At 39.3% G+C, this 17,368-nt stretch overlaps 1 protein-coding gene across 4 annotated transcripts in view; it reads left to right on the top strand.

Moving 5' to 3' along the window:
- The window catches only part of VPS4B (vacuolar protein sorting 4 homolog B), a 32,454-nt gene extending 27,160 nt beyond the window's left edge, over positions 1 to 5,294 (top strand). For 3 of the 4 annotated variants that reach the window (XM_010979996.3, XM_064480399.1, XM_064480400.1), the window contains one exon: positions 769 to 2,358. In XM_010979996.3, the coding sequence (XP_010978298.1) occupies positions 769 to 870 (102 nt within the window). In that variant the 3' untranslated portion in view covers positions 871 to 2,358. Of the gene's footprint in view, positions 1 to 768; positions 2,359 to 5,003 lie in introns of those variants that run through there. The other variant, XR_004133367.2, reaches the window with a different exon arrangement.
- Positions 5,295 to 17,368: the final 12,074 nt, after the last annotated feature.

Here is a 17,368-nt window from a genome sequence, read left to right as displayed (position 1 = left end):
AGATTTTCAAAGAGCTTTTTGTCAAAATTAACAGTAACTTCCAAAGGGGAAACTTTCATAAGATATGTAGACATATTTGTACACATATGTATATAAGTTTGCATATGTATATAGATATGTTTATGTGCTAAGTAACCACAATGCTTATCTGAGAAATTATTCAGAAACCCTTTTTTGTTTTAATCTTTGGTTTAATTTTTAAAGTTTTAATTATTTTGATCATTTTCCATACTATTTTACCAGAAACATGGCCTAAAAGTTAATTTTTTAATGAATCCTTGATATTGGCATATTTTCTTACCATTTTCATGGTAATTTTAACTAATAGGTGAAATTTTTGATTAGTTGATACTGATTAAATGGTGTTATTCTCTTTCATATTAGTGTTAAGTGAATGACTATATTCCTTTTGAGTTGCACTTCAACAACTGCTCTCTTGTTTAAGAAAAAACAGATTCAGCAAGAAAAGTGATCAGGGACTTACTCTGGGGGCCTTGATCCTCAAGATAAGCGGACTGTAGTTCTTAGGTGCTGAGGAACCTTTGAAGACTGTGACCAGGACAAGGCAAGCAACTGAAAATCTATAAGCAAAGGAATAACGTAGTCAAAGATGTCCTTTAGGAGAAAAGAGAATTTATCGTCAGTAGCTGCACATTATACACATTTAGATTTAACCTTAGTGGGAGTTAGTAATAATAACGATGATAATGCAATGTTTCTTATTTGATTATATCTGTAACTAATGCTCTCCCCTTCTTTTCCTGGCAGTCGGATATGTTACTGTCACTATCTCACACAAAACCCACAGTCAATGAACACGACTTGTTGAAATTAAAGAAGTTTACAGAAGATTTTGGTCAAGAAGGCTAAACCAAAGACAACAAGGAAGACGTATACCATGTGTGTTCTTCCTCTCTTAGGTATTTTTGCCTTTCTTGGATGGCATTCAGATTATTTCCTGTAAAAAAACTCTTACCACTGGGAAGTAGAGATCTCACTCAGCATTCCTTTACGTTTTATATGTACTTTTGCTCCATTACCAGTTAAATGCTCCTATTAACAACAATTATAAAATAATGGATTATAAGGAAATGAGTGATATGTAAATAGCAAAAAAAATAAAAATTACCCAGTATTAACAGCAAAAAAAAAAAAATTTACCCAGTTAAAAAAAGATTAAAATTGATTGAAATGCAAGTATTTTAAATTGCTATGAATAGTGAGTGGTCTTTGTAAAGAGCATTTCTTTTTTTTTTCTTTTTTTTTCTTTTTTTTTTTTTCTTTTTTGTCTTCTCTTTTTTTCTCCTTTCTTTCTTTCTTTTTCTTTCTTTCTTTCTTTACTAAAATGGAGAGGCTTATTTCATATTTTGCAAAAAATCATAAGCTTCATTCTCACCCATGTAGAATTTATTTACTTTATTAAAAAATTAAGAATGGTTTACTCTCAGGGATGGGCAATAAAACGGCACAGAGCACTGTGATTGGGCTTGAAAGATTTCGAATTGTGTTCTAGGCAAGATTCTTACTGATTTTTGATAGGTTGACATTTTTCTCTGTGTAGATTTAAATCATTTCTTTGAAAGCAGCAAGCTTTTATATTTAACTAAATCGTACCTTTCACTGTGCAATCTCAAGAGAAAGACTTTCTAAATTAAACATTGTCTTTATCTTGAAGAAGAAAATTGTCTCTTTCAGTGTCTTTGTAGCAAGATTGACCAAAACAGGTGGTAAATAAATATGTACTTTTAAAATAACTATCATGAAATACTGTAATGGGAACCTTTACTAAAAGGAACAACCTCCCTTTAGATTATGGAAAGTTTCTTATGTGTGATGTGGGGGTGTGCGTGTACATATATATATAAATTTTTTTTTTAATATAGGATAGTAAGGGTCTTGTCTTTTTAGTCTACCTTTTAAGTTCAGGGAACAGTTTATTCTGGCCACACATATGTTATCAGTGTAATGCTTCATGAAGCTTTAGAAATGAGCTGATGTCTCCTTAAATAATAAAATGCAAACATGATGTTATGTTATTTTAATATCGTCAAACAATCTGAGTGTGTGTTATACGTATTAGTGTCAACACTAAGTTGTGCCTTGTACATTTGCATTGGCTCTACGTACAAAGGATTAGTAAGTCAGCTAGAATGAGGTAGATTCCTTAATTTACTATAAAGTTCTGCCGTGCAAATGCTATAGAATAACTTGCATTTTAAAGTATATTTGCACATTTTACATGTTATGCTATATGGTTGCCTTTGGGTTTTCTGTACAGATTGTTTTTATTGATATTAAATGGAAATCGTAGGCCTGAAATAATGCTGTTCTTATGTGAAGTAAATTGATATAACCCACTATTGGCTATATTCTGTGTATGCTTCTTTATTTTGGGGTCTTCTGTATAGGAGAAAATATTATCTAAATTGATTAGATACAAAGAAATCATTAAAAATTATTAAGAATGTATACATGAAAATTCTACTTTCAGTAACTTTTATGTGAGGATTGGAAATTAACTTGGCAGACTAACACTGAATTCTTTGTAGAAGTCTTACAAGATATTTTATATAGTTTATCAGCCTCAGAATCATATGGTATTGCTATTAATCATATCATTAGGAGAATTAGCATAATTATACTATAATAATTATATAGTAGTTGCAATCCAGAATTTTTGTGTATCCGAAATTTGTTTTGGCAAAATATTTTCCTTAAATTGACCAAATAGTATATAAGTACAATGTTGATAATAAGGGTACTTTATCACACTTAATTCTTTATGTGCTTTGAGAACTCTAGCTCAGAATCCATATCACTTGTGGCCATAGCTCCACTTCCCACATTTCTGGTTTTCAAGCTGTTTCTGGAATCTAATAATCGTACACTTATTCTAGAATGGTAGAGCATAGGTTTTTCCATGTGTTCTTTATGAACAGATAAATACTCAGAGGAAACCGAATGTTCAGGCTCTGTTTGTCTGATCTTGACCATTATGATTTGGGGTAGATGTTTTCAGAGTCAACAAGTAAAAACCCTCCTTGATCATCTCTCTGAGCTGTACCCTGGATATTGAAGAATGTGTTTTGTCTCAGCCTAAAAACCCTTAAGGACCTTAATTATAAAGTATTTCAGTAGAAAATGGACTTTTGAGTTCACTATCACGTCCATGCAGAAAAGCAGAGTGAGTACGTTTGATGATTAACGTGAGGTACCATTTAGCCACTTGCACTTGCGTAGCTTGAGAAACGGCAGCGTCCCTCCCTGACACGTCGCCGGAAGCACTGCAAGTGGCACGGCACCGGGGAGCGCCCAGCGTCTCACGGGCGAGCTGACGGCTGCCGGGTGCCTTGTGCTTTCCTGCCTCCTTCCTTCTTCCCTCTGCTAGCCCAGATTCCATTATCTTCATTAAGACCTAGCTCATGACCCTAGTATAATCTCTTCTAGGAAGAATTCCTACACTGTCCCCACCCTTTTAGATTTCCTTGGCGCTAAGTTGCTGCAGCTATCTGAAGATTTTTCTCCAAATTTCAGGCCCATTCTGTTCATTGTGTGTAGGTTATTTAGACTGTAAGCTCTTCGAACAGTTACATTTCCTTTGCATTAACATAGTGCTAGAGGCTGTTTATTAGGTATTTAATAAAGGCCTGAAACATTAAGGGGGTTATATCCATATTTTATCAACTTTTTAGATTATCTGTGAGACTTTTTATAAAATAGATAACTTGAGGTTGCTTTGTTCTTGCTGGTCCTGTGAAGTTGTAATAAATTTTGGTCTTGGTTACTGGGAACTGAAGTCTGAGGTGTGCCAGTGCTGGCTCATCCTGGCTCACAACAACCAGTTTTACATCTCTCTTCCCACCTGGTCAGTCATCTCATTGGTAGCTTGAACTCTGCCAGGGTGGGAGTGATTTAGACCACAAAAATCAGCATATTTCCATTTACACGGTGCAGTGCAAAAGCAAGGACTATCTGTAGTTTAAAAATTGAAAAATTATTATTAGTTACCACATTTATAGAAGTGAAGGAGAAAGTCTGTAGAGTCATCAAAAGCATTTTTAAAAGTTTACAGACTAGAAATTGAAGGGAGCTTCTTAATAAAGAGGATCTATCAAAGAAACAAACAAAACTCTAGCAAACACTATACTTAACTGTGAATTACTGGAAACTTTATTCCCCAGCGATCAGGCAAAAGACAGAGGTGCCTACTGTCACCACAGCTTTTCATTTTGTGCAGGAGTTTCTAGCCAGTGTAAGAAAAATAAATGAAAAGTTTAGGGGCTAAAAAGGAAGAAACCAAATTGTCATTCTCAGGTGACATGATTGTGTATGTAGAAAATCCAAATTAATAAACTTAGACTCTGAATTTAACAACATTACAGGATATGGGTAATAGATAAAAAGTACAGTATTTCTGTATTCTAGCAACAGTTTGAAATTTGAATACCAATTGCAGTAGCATCAGAAAGCATCAAATACCTTAAAATAAATCTGAAACATGTATAAGACCTCAACATAGATAACTGTGAAACTTACTACAAGAAACTAAGTAAGACCTGAATACATGGAGAGATGGGCCCTGTTCATGAGTTGGAAGACTTATTAAAAATATTTTTAATTACAAGTCAGCTGTGCTTCAGTAAAAAGAATATATCATTTCTAACCATATTGATTGTAGATACAATGCAATCCAAAACCTGAATCTGGGTGATGCAGATGTATGTATATATGTGTGCATATACATGAGTATCTCCAGAAACAAAAATAGATGCTTAATAGATAATTGATGATCCCCCCAAAAATCTATAGTTTCAACCCCTTTTATATAACAAGTGTATTTCTCCCAGCTGTGTTGTTCTGTTCATCCATAATCATTCGTCCAGATACCTGTGCATAGACTTAGATATCTGGAATTATCTGCGCCTTATGTTCATTATGTTATTTGTGGATAGTGACATTGGGGTTGACTTCTCTCCTTTCTTTACCTCTTTCACCTCCTTTAGGTATATTTTCAGAAACCACCTTTCAGTGAGACCTCCCCTGACCGGTCATCCTATTAAAAATTGCATTTCCTCCTGATGATTTGCATACCAAATCTCTGTGTTTCTCTGTAGCACTTATCATCTAACATACTGTGTAATTTAATATTTTTCTTATTTGTAATATTTCCTACTAACATGTATGTTCCATGAGAGCTGGGATTTTTCTTGTCTGTTTTTTTTTCTCTGCTGTATCTTCAGTATCTGGACCAGTATCTGGTGCCTGTTGGGTGCTCAATAAATATTAACTGAGTGAATGAATCTTCATATTTTGTCTAAGTCTGAATACTTTACAATGAGCATCTATAATTTTTGCCTCTCTTTTCCTGCCACCTCGCAATTTTTACTTTTTTTAAAAAAAGAAAACTAGAAATGAAAACATACGTCAAAAATTTAAGTGGCTTAATCTGAGTGATAGAAATATGGATACTCATTAACTTGTTCTTTTTTTATCTTTAAATATTTTAATTTCCCAAAATTAAATAAGAAATAGTTGTTAAGGAAGAATTAGCTTGACAGCTGATCACGGGAATTTATCTCTCCTGGAACCCTGTAAAATAATAGAAAAGGCTTTAAGAAAAAAAGAGAAAAAGGAAAAAAAAAAAAAACAGCAAAAGTATTCATCAAACAAATGTACCTTGGAGGAATGCTGTTCATCCAAACTGCCTGCTGGTTTTGGGAAGGCTCCTGGCCTCCCGCTGCAGAGCCGAAGTGGGGAGATCCAATTTTTCTTCTTTAGGTGGCAGACATCACAAGGGCCCTTGACTTGGCTTATCTGGTGCCACCCAGGTCCTTCGATCTTGAGCACCACATAGATGGCAGGACATTAAAAACAGAATCGTAGCAGTAGCAACAGCATCTAACTGGTTGGGAATCTGGCAGCCCATGGTGAGACAGCTAATGACACTATTGTTGGTGTGTCATGGAATGAAGTGTCCAGTAAGGACAAAACATTGGGGAGCTGTTTTGCAGCTGCTATAGGACAAAATGAAGGCGTGAGGACTTCATAGACTGCCAGCTGAGATCAAGGCAGGGATGGAAAACCCAGAGACCTTCCAGGACTGCTCAAAGAAACATTCTTGCACCCACGATACTAAAGTAATCAAAAGCAAAACTCAGTATTTGACCCTGCAGGTTGCCAAATTATATCAGTGGAATTCACAGATTCACCAAGCTTTTTTCTGTGAAGGTAGGGAAATTTAGCAAACCAAGAGCAGGACCCATACTACTGAAATGTGCATATTTGTGAGAATTTGGAGGATTCTGAGTTATCAGGAAGTCTGGAGGACCACGTGTGGGAATGGATTATGTTGGTGAGCTAATTTCAGATTTGATTGAGTCTTCCCAAAATGGGTTCAGTCAACGCAGATTCTGAATTTAGCATTTTGGGTTGAGCTGCTGAGAGTGCTTTTAATTGTCTGCTTGACTAGTTGAAGGAACTGAATGTGACAGTCGACCACTCTGAACTCCACTAATGTCAAAGAAGGAACCCAGTATCTTTAGGAAATAGAAACGCTGCAGTGGCTGTGTTACGTGAGAACCACTCACAAAGCCACAGCGTTCCTGGGGGAGGCCCTAACCCAGCCCCTTAACCAGGGCTTTGATGGATGAAAGGACGGCATTCCAAAGTGGTTTTCTGGGTCTTTGATTTCATGGGAGCTGGAACGATCCTCTGTTGCAGAAGCCAAGCAGTGGCAGTTGGCCAGCACGAACCAGGCAGGCTTGGTCACCACATTAGGTAGAGGGCTGGCATGGTAATCAGGATGGCCTTTCCCACAGGGATCCTGAGCAGTGATTCAGTGGTGGCAGGGTCCTTAGGGCAAAAATAAATGGCAGCTCAGCTCACTAAGGTACTGCTGCGTTAGTGGAACCAGAAAGCCTGCTCGTCATGAGGGAGCACCTCACTGAATTTCCAGGCCAGAATCAAGTCCTAGAATCTGTACCACTTGGAAGAAGTAGAGACTCGTGTTGTTGAGGAACGCTCCTGCGATAGCATCTCAGCTGCACTGGGAGCCTCCCTTCGCCTTCCCAGAGGGTCTGAGGCTGCGTATCAGGGCTGCTGTGAGGTAGGGAGAGGGAGTGCTCAGACCGCCGGGGATCGCTGGACCCGGCTCCGAGCTCACACTTCACCAGAGAATCAGAAAATCACTGTGGCCCACTGTCCAAGAGGGGACTTACAGGGAGCAAGTGATAAATGGAGGGGAGTTGTGACCAAAGTCTGCACCCTAGCAGGCCCAGTGCAACTCTAAAGTACCCCCAGTCAGTCACCATAGTGGTTCCCTGGCCCAGGGAGCAAAGATTAGTGGAAAAAGAAGGGTCAAGAAGCCCCTGGAACTTCTCCCTCCTAAGGGGAAAAAAAAAAAAAAAAACACCCAGTAAAGCAGCATTTATAATACTAGTAGAAATTACACAAACTCGTACCACCCTCCAGGACATTAAAGACGTGAATGTGGTATTATCTACCAGAAGCCCATTTAACTCCTCAGGACGGACAGTGCAGAAAATAAGTGAGTTTTGGAGAATATCAGGGCTCACATAGTTTATAAATTCTTATGTTTGCCTAATATTTCATAGTGAAAAAACAGGATATATATGAGCTAATTGAGAACTGAAAGGGCTGTGTGGAAAAGGACACAATTATATAAGCTTAATCTTACCGAACAAGTGGTGATGCCAGGTTCCGAAAGTTGGTGGAACAAGAAATAGAGATTTAAAAACAAAGTTTCAAAGATAACCAATAAAAGAATTCTAAATGGTGATATTTAAAAACTGAGAGAAACAAGTAAATGAGGGGTTAATGTAAGTGAGCTAAAGTCTCATCTATCAAAATAAGAAACAGAATAATGTCTAAGATCAATAAATCAAGACACAGTACAATGAGCATGTACGGAGGTAACTCCAAAAAGTTACTTCAGTTCTCTGTTGCTGCATTGTAAGGCAATCCCAAATGTCATGGCTTAAAACACTATTTTCTCTCTTGGTTTCCATGAGTCAGAAACTCAGGAGGGCTTGGCTAGGCAGTCCTGGCCAGGATTTCTTGCACAGGTTGCAGTCAGACAGTGGCTAGGCCTGGGAGTGCAGAGGCCCGAAGCATCTAAGGGCAGTGGGACACCTCTCTCTATGAAGTCTCAGGTTCTCCCCAAGCGGCCTCTCTGCCTGGGCTAGTTTGGGCATCCGCACGGCATGGCGGCCAAAGGGCAGTCAGACCAAAGTCTTCTGGAGCAAGTATTCCAGAGAGCAAGGGGGAAGTGGTATCACCTTTAATGACAGCCTCAGAAGTCACATACTGTCACTCTAATGATTGAAAGAGTCACAAAAGCCCTTGTTCAAAGGGCAGAAGACATAGATGCCACCTGTGAGGAGTATCAAGGAAACTGTAAGAAGAGCATTTGAGTTGGAAGATACCATTTTTCAAAAACAAAATCTGCCACAAGAACCAGATCTGAAAAATTGAAGTGATTACCCCTGGTGGAGTTGAGGAGGGTTTGAGGGTCGGAAACTGCTGATACATATTATTGGCCCGCTATATACTGGTTATTTTTATAACCACATACAGTTACTATTTTGATTGCGAGGCAACTGGCCTGGTCTCTCCAAAAAGTCAATGTCATTAAACAAAAAATAAATAAATAAAATGTAAAGGTTGAGGGACTTTTCTAGATTAAAGGAAACTGAAGACACGCAACCCAATAACCCAATGCAACATGTGAAACTTGACTTGGATTCTGGTTTGAGGGAAAAAACAGCCATAAAAAGCAACTTGGAGATGATTGAAGAAATCCGAATACGAACTAAGTATCAGATACTGTGGAACTGTAACTGTCTTGGGTGCGACACGGTATGTGATGACACTGATGTTTGTTGGGCCCTTGTTTTTAGGTGGTACCTCCTGCATTGTGCACGTGCAGAGATGAGAGATGAAGTCTCATGAAGTCTGCAGTTTACTTTGAAGTTGTACACACATTTACACCTCCACATAAAGCAGATGTGATGAAGTAAATAAGTAAGCCCGGAGGATTAAGGATCATTTCTTCAAAAACACGCAGTGGTAGAATCCATGACCAACTGGTCTTGACACTACTTCGCAAGCACTCCACACAGACCCATGGGTTGTCTATGAGCAAGGTCGTGGAACTGTCATTTTTGTATACAAGTGAGCACCGTTCTAGCTGAAATGGCAAGGCATTTTCTGTTTGCTCAGACTAGGTATCAAGGTATTCCTTGATAGGGGAATCGTTGTATCTTGTATCTTGGAAAGTTGCCAAAACTCTAAAACTTATGTCCTATTTTTCCAAAGACTTCTATAAAATTGTCAGTGAGTTCTTAAAGGAATTATTGATGGTCTAAGACATCAGATGTTGCAACATTAAAAGGCTTTCGTGTTTGTAATTCCAATGTAGGATGTCTTAGGAATTATATTAATAATTCCTTTAAGAATCCACTGACAACTTTATAGAAGCCTTTAAAAATTCTAAAATAAAAAGTGATTACGTGAAAAAAGTATCAACATGCAAAAGAGCTCTAGATTATTAAATAAAAACTTTAAAACTGAAAGTGGAAGAAATTGGTAGCAGCCACATGAGAGTATGAAGGATGATGTGAAAACAGTTACCACCAGGTATATTGTGGGCACAGCACTGGCCAGTCAGAATGACTGTCTGCTCTCAACAGCTGCTCACCTCCAAGGTGATATATCTAGACTCTTAATAGAAGGGGACACACACACACACACACACACCTTTCCTTTAAGAGTTAGAACATTAGTTCTCACAGATTCCTGCCTCTATAAGCTTGACTACAAGATAGAGAAAAACCTTTCGACAAACTTTTCTGTCACTTTAGAGGGTGTTGAAACTATGGGAACTCGCTAATGGCAAGTCTAAATTTCAGTTCACAAATTCCAGAAGACAAAAACGTTGTATTTCTACATTAGCATTAAATCAAATCCAAATCCGCTGTGTTGTCAGGAAAATCACTGTTATTTATTAGACCTCTTAATCCAAGGATTGTAAATACCTAGAGATGGATAAATTTCTAGTCTAAGACTGCTGCTGATGTTTTAATTATTCAAGTCAATGGACGCCCCTCAGCTCTCCCCTTCCACGCCAGTAACGAAGTCTGAGAATCTCTGCCGGAGCCAGGAACCTCAGTGCCATCCCATTTGATGTTTGGCCACTTAGGGGAGTGAGTGGCTCTAACCCTCCCACCTTGTGAGGTGAGACATCTGTCCCCATTCCTACCTGTAGCCTACAAAGTCTCTTTTCTCCTGTTGCTCTCAAAGGTATTAGCCTTAATCTCTTTAGTGACAGAAAAGAATAGGCTTTGTTGGTAGAGGAGCCAGGAGGAAGGAAAGTATTTCACAGGGGATTATGGTTTTGCCTGTTTCCACATGCAAGAGAAGCCCGCTCTCTTCACACAACAGGGCAAGAGAAACTAGAGAGAGAAAACATTATTATCGTAATGACCCTGCCATGTATTGTGAGGTCATCCCAAGAAGGTGTCTTGAGGAAAGTTTAGAGCCCAAAACAGCTCTCTTTGAGTTGTAGAATTATTACTAATTAAACATTTTTCTATATTTTCTTATTTTCTAGATTTTTGAAGTAAGCATTTTTTATTATGGTAAAATAAATACATATAACATAAAATGTACAATTTTGTCCTATGTTTAAATGTACACACTTCAGTGGCATCAAGTACATTCACAACGTTGTGGAACTATCAACACTACCTGTTAGAACTTTCAACCCGAACAAACTCTCTGCCATTAAATAATGGCTCTCCATTCTCCCCTCCCTCCAGCCCCTGGTAATCACTATTCTACTTTCTTTTTCTATGAACTTACCTATTCTAGGTACCTCATATAAATGGAACCTACAATATTTGCCCTTTTGTTTCTGGCTTATTCATGCAGCATGTGTTAAAACAAAACATGCCAATAGCTTTGGTAAACACTATCCCTTGGTAGTTGCATTGTTGACAACTCAACCTACATTAGATAAGTCAACAAGAAAGAAGCAAGCTCATTTCTCCCAACAAAACTCTACAGTATATAAGTTCATTCAGAGTGCAATGATAGGTGGTAATATTAGTAACTGCTACTTCACTCATAATTTTATTACAAAAGCAAATAACAGAAAGCTATCGTTGTAATAGCGTTCCAGTTATCTATTCCTTCACAATAACTCCCAAACTCAGTGGTTTAAAACAACAACAACCATTTACTTTGCTCACGAATCTACCATCTGGGTGGGGCTCAACACAGATGGCTCCTCTCTGCTCCAGGCATCGTCACTGGGGGATGGAGGGTGCACGTTCAAAATGGCTTACTCACACGGCTGGCAAGTTGGTGTTGGCTATTGGCTGGGAGTCAACAGGGACTGTGGGCTGGAGGCCTCAGTTCTTCTTCTCATGGACATCTCTACAGACTGCTTGAGCTTATTCAAAGGATGATGGATCAGTTGCAAGGGTGAGTGTCCCAAGAAACCCAGGGGGAAGCTACATGGCCTTTGCACATCCTGCAGTGTCACCTGTGCCACAGTCCATTGATCTAGGGAGTCACAGAGTCCCACCCAGGTTCAAGGGAAGAGAGCATAGACCCCAGCACTCAGTCAAATGAGCATCAAGGTCACATTATAAAAAAAAACATGTGGGATTGGAGATATTGTGGCAGCTATCTTTAGAAAATACAGTTTGTTACAAAAATCATTCTCTATATTAATCACTTTTATGCGTGCTTTCAATAAACAGCCTCTGTAGTTTTGTCATTCTTTTTCTCTATTTGTTCAGACTATATTTGTTAAAATGTACTTTTGAAATCCTGACTGTAAATCATTGAAGTTTGTGTTTTGCATGTCTTTGTTTTGGTTTGGTTTCGTTTCATTTTTCTAATTGGTTTGCCACAGAAAGGGAATTAAAATGGAAACTGGAGGTTCAACATAATTTGAGAAGCACTGGTCTCAACTAAGAGTGAAAAGGGGCAAGGCTGGCTGGTGGTTGCCAATCAGCCCTGCATAACACGGGGACCAGTGGAGACGCAGAAACAGTAGGTGCTGTGGACGGCAAGAGAGAATGTCATCATCATCTGTTAAGACTGGTGACATTATATCCCTCTGCCTTTTTTAATAACCTCTCGTTAGGAAAGTCTGTAGCATTGTTGCATGCCTCTATAATTAGTCTTGTATCTATTTCCTTTGATAGTATCTGCTAGTCCTTTACCATAAGCAACGACAAAATTCACATACTGCTTCCCTCCCAACTCACCTGATTTGAGTCACTAATATATTTCTTAATGTTTACCTTTATACTGTAAACACTTATACTTCTATTACTTGATTTCTCAACTTAACTGGTGTCTTTGGACGTCTGGTACAAATCAGGCAATTAGTAAAGTCATCCTACTTTCATAGGTTTTCCCCCTTCCCTTCCCAAAATACGTTTCTTTTATTATTTTTACACTAAGATGTATAACATTTATATACAGTTCTTTACCCCAGCCCCTGCATTTGTTTCAGTCTTTGTTCTACTGTAAAATGTATTCATTTGTCAAATTCTCAAACAACAGTCCCTTTACTATACCTCTCCCAGTTCCTGCCATAGTGGCTATAAACTGAATGTTTCTGTCCCCGCAGATTCATGTGTTAAATGCTAAAGCCTCACGTGTGGGACTTTGAGAGGTGATTTTGGTCTCCTGAATGAAATTTGTGCCCTCATAGAAGAGGCCCTGGAGAGCTCACTTCCCCCTTCCACCAGGTGAGGGAACAGTGAAAAGTCAGTCTATGAATCAGGAAGTGGGCTCTTACAAACACCAAACCTGCCAGAGCCTTGATCTTGGACTTCCCAGCCTCCAGAACTGAGAGAAATAAATTTCCGCTGTTTATAAGCCACCCCATCTATGGTGTTACAGCAGCCCAAATGGACTGAGACAATAGCCTTAATACTTTCCTCAAGAAGCACTCAAGGGAGAAGTGCTTCCTTAGTCATTACACGTTCAAAGGGTGGAATACAGATTAGCTGGATAGAAAACCTTGGCTCAACATTCTTTCCTTAAGGATCTTATAGATGGATCACGTCAACTGTCACTGTGGAGAAATCTGAAACTAGCCTGATTTCTTTTTTAAACAAGTGACCTGATTTTTTTGCCTGAATGACCAAAGTCTTCATTCTTCTAAAATCCAATGTGTTTTTTCTAAAGATTTTTTAGTTTTACATTTAAGTCCATGATCCCTTGAGTATTAGTCAGGGATCTCCATTTCTTGAAAAGGCAACTTTTCCTCCATCAAATTGCTTTTACACCTTTATCAAAAATCAGTTGTATGTATCAGTATGGGTCCATTTCTGGGTTCCATTGATCTATGTCTCTGTCCCTCTGCCAATACCACACAGTCTTTATAATAGGTGTATAGTAGCTGTATACTGTCTTCAAATAAGGTAGACTGACTCCCACTTTTTCCCTTTAATGTTATAGCTCTTCTACTTTCTTTGCCTTTACACATAAATTTTAGTAGTCTCTTTTGTTTGTTTAAGTCTTTTTTTTTAAATGGAGGTACAGGTCATTGAACCCAGGACCTTGTGCATGCTAATCAAGTGCTTTGCCACAGAGCTACTTCCCTTCCCTTTTTACATATAGATTTTAGAATAATCTTGTCTATAGCTACGAAAAATCTTCCTGAGATTTTGATAAGAAGCGCATCAAAGCAGTATATCAATTTAGGGAGAATTTACTTTTTTCCCAATTATGACAAAATACCCATAACACAAAATTTACTACCAATCATTTTTAAGTGAACAGTTTGGTAGTTTTAAGTACATTCAGATTTGTTGTGCAACCATCACCACCTTCCTTTCCAGGACTGTTTCATCTTGCAAAACTGAAACTCTATACCCATTAAACACTAACTCTCCGGGACTGCCTCCCACAGCCCCTAGAATATACTACTTTATCCTTTTTTTTTTTAATTTTTAATCTCCCCTTTCTCCCATACCCAGACTCTGGTAACCACCCTTCTGCTCTCTGTTACTATGAATTTGGACTTTTATTTTTTCCCTTCTAGATTCCACTGTATGTGAGACCATGCAGTATTTGTCTTTCTGTGTCACAAAGTTTCTGTGAAATCTTTTCATATATCACTTAGCATAATGTCCTCCAAGTTCATTCGTGTTATTACAGATGGCAGGACATCCTTATTTTTTAAGACTAACTAATATTCCATTGTATATATTTACCACACTTTCTTTATCCATTCCCTTATTGATGGACATTTAGATGGTTCTAAAGTCCATTGGTGAAGTCCTAAGAGTTCTACAGTTCAGGTGGGAGGACATGGGCTGCAACCATTGAAAGGATTAAGGTGAAAGTTTGGATGAAAATTGGAATGTTGGAACTGACTCTATGTAAAGTGTTTGCATTTTCTTTATGGGAATATACCATGGGGATGGATTCTGTGTCTGATTGGGGCAAGTCTCCCCTACCTCATATTGTAAAACAGAAGGCAGGTAAACCTGCCCTTTGGCATTTTTGATTGGCCATGCTAAATGGGAGCCCATAGCATTGCCTGAGCACGCACAGCTTGTTAATTTTAAACAGTAAGGGATACCTGGTTGGCAAAACATGTTATAATGTCAGTGTCTGGTTGGTTTATTTGGATTTTGGAAGCACATATTCCTCATCTGGAAATACAGTTGGATCTTATCCATAAAACCACTTGAAAGAAGTCCAGGCATCCTGGAGCTCATGGCAAAAGGCTGTGAACACTACCTATCAATGGCTGCTGAGATTTTGGACTGAGAACTTCCATTTGAGAGCTAATTACTAGCTTGCTATTGGACATTAACTGAAACTGCCCCAATAACTGAAGGACATAAAATAACCTTGAAACCTGAAATACACATATTGTCTCAGGGATGTTAGGAAAGCACGCTAATGGAGAAGACAGTGCCCAGAAGAGTTCCATGAAGAAAAACGGCACGGAATTTGCAGGCATGCGGACCAGGGGACTGCAAGGAAGTGCACTCATGTTCACAAGCAGGTAGGATCTTTTCCTCTGAGACTGACTTTGGAACCACTTGAGGAATTGTTGGATCTGTAGTCACTTGGGCAGCTCCCTATGAACAGCTCTCTATTGACCAAAAAAGAGCTGTTTGGTTTATGGATGGCAGTTTCAAGGTGAGTGGACAGCATCGTGCCGGGAAGGCCACCACTCTGACTGAAGAAGGTAAAAACAGCACAGCTCGGTGGGCTGAGTTTCATGCTGTGAGTCCCTAGGTTTGGCCTGATGCTAGTAGCTCTGTAAGGCTACAAATGGGTCTGGATAGGAGGTAGATGCAAATGCTCAAAATACTGTAAAACGACTGGACCAGAGGATATTGCAATAATTTGGATTTCCAAGTTTCATTTCTGTAGACCTAAGAACACCCTTAATAATAAGCTCATAGTGTCCGACAATGGGGAAGGCGGTATCATATCAAATGGATGTACCGTGTTGCATAGCATCCTCAGGGAACTGGTCTAACGGACAGCTGGAACCACAATGGAAACGTCTATAGTCTAACATGGGGGAAGTGGAAGGGGCTGCCGTACATGCCTTCATGAGTCTGGGCTTCCACTTAGAACGAGGAGGAGCATGGGAGGGTCCCCGTTAGATAGATTTCTCCACTTTTCTGGAGGTCCTGGAGGAGAAGTGGGGGGAGAATGCTGGTGTGACTATGCAGTTCTCCCCAGAGAAAGAAGGTGGCGGTACAACTGTACTTTTCTCTTTTTTCTCCACGTTGCCTCAACTATCTTATTTTTCTACCTGGTGCAGTGGTTCCAAGGACCAGGCTTTCAACTGTGGGTGCTGGAATCAGGGGTGATCCCTAAATAAGAAACTGTAACAATACTTTTAAACCTTTATACCAGAATTCCTAAGAGGCTGATGGATGGATTATGCCTTCACTCTATCTGGCTAAACTGAGACTGACAGTGAATGCAGGGGTATTGCCTAGTGGTTGGGAAAGCCCGCTGGCTGTGTATCTATGTCACCCAACCCTATACGAACTAGACTAGTATTTGTACTGGCTTCTGGAACAGCATTGTGCTAGGCTGAATCTGACATCCCTTCCAATGAGGAAAAGTCTGAGTAAAAATAAATCACAGATAGAAGGACAAGTGGTAGCTAAGAGGGAAGAAAAGAATTAATGGATTATGTGACAAAGAAAATCCAATATTACACGAATGCCTTAAGAGAGGCTCAGAGTAAGAGTCTCTGAAGAGAGCTTAATTACAAGATGCCTGGAAGGGCAGAGACCACTCCTGTTTTGGATAGAGTCGAATGGAAACCTGCAAACCGGAGAGGCATTGCTTTGGGAGACATTGTGGTCAAATGATATGATAATAAGCTAGACCAACTGATGATGAATGAGTGAAACTCTAGCAAAGTGCCACTATCTTCTGACTCTTCTTTTTCAGCTTATGTCTACTGCTCACACCTCAACACAGTGTAACACTGGGATCGTCTTATCAGCAAGATTGCAACACTGAAATTGATGGTCAAATCTGTTTGAATTGATTTAAGAGCCTCCTACGCCACATTGCTCTTCCAAATGTTAAGCACATGTTTGTTTTGCTGTAGGAGAGCTTTGGATATGGCTTCCTGGAGGTAACCTGTATCATACCTGATAGACCCTTGTGTAGATGAGGGCTGGCCAACCTGGATTTTAGGGGGGGGCCTGGCCCTGCCAGAAAGACCAATCATATGGTTTTGCTGGACGTTTCCCTGTCCTGTGTCGTCAGTTGACCTGGTGACGGAGTTCAGAGCAATCAATTAATCATGCCTACATAAGGAAACCCCAGTAAAAACTCAGACACCAGAGGAACTACTCTGGCTCGCAATACTCCATGGATACTGTCACACCCCGGTGCTGGGAGGGTCACATCTGGAGCTCTCCAGACTTTGCCCTCTGCACTTCTTCCCTTGGCTGCTGTCATAAACTTTAACCATGAGTATAACGCTCTCAGGGAGCTCTGTGAGTCCTAGCAAATTATCAGACCTGAGGGTGGCTTAGGAACCCCCCTCCTCAAACTTGTAATTGATGTCAGAAGTCTTGGGAGACCGTGCCCTCAAACCTTGCAATTTGGCTAATCCTGGGCAATAAGTTAAGAAAGAAGAAAAACTCAAATCAATTCTTTTGTTCCTGAACTCCTTAGTATTTGTAAAAATAACTACCAAAAGAAAAAGCAAGCCAGCAAACAAAAATACTGCTTTTTGCAAACCAAAACCATGATGAAATGTCACTTCACATCCACTAGGGAGGCTATAATTAAAAAGACAGATGATAACAAGTGTTGACAAAGA

The sequence above is a fragment of the Camelus dromedarius genome, chromosome 28 (assembly GCF_036321535.1).
Source record: "Camelus dromedarius isolate mCamDro1 chromosome 28, mCamDro1.pat, whole genome shotgun sequence".
Classification (NCBI taxonomy): domain Eukaryota; kingdom Metazoa; phylum Chordata; class Mammalia; order Artiodactyla; family Camelidae; genus Camelus; species Camelus dromedarius.
The sequence above is the reverse complement of the archived record's forward strand: the minus strand, read 5'-3'. Positions and strand labels throughout refer to the sequence as shown.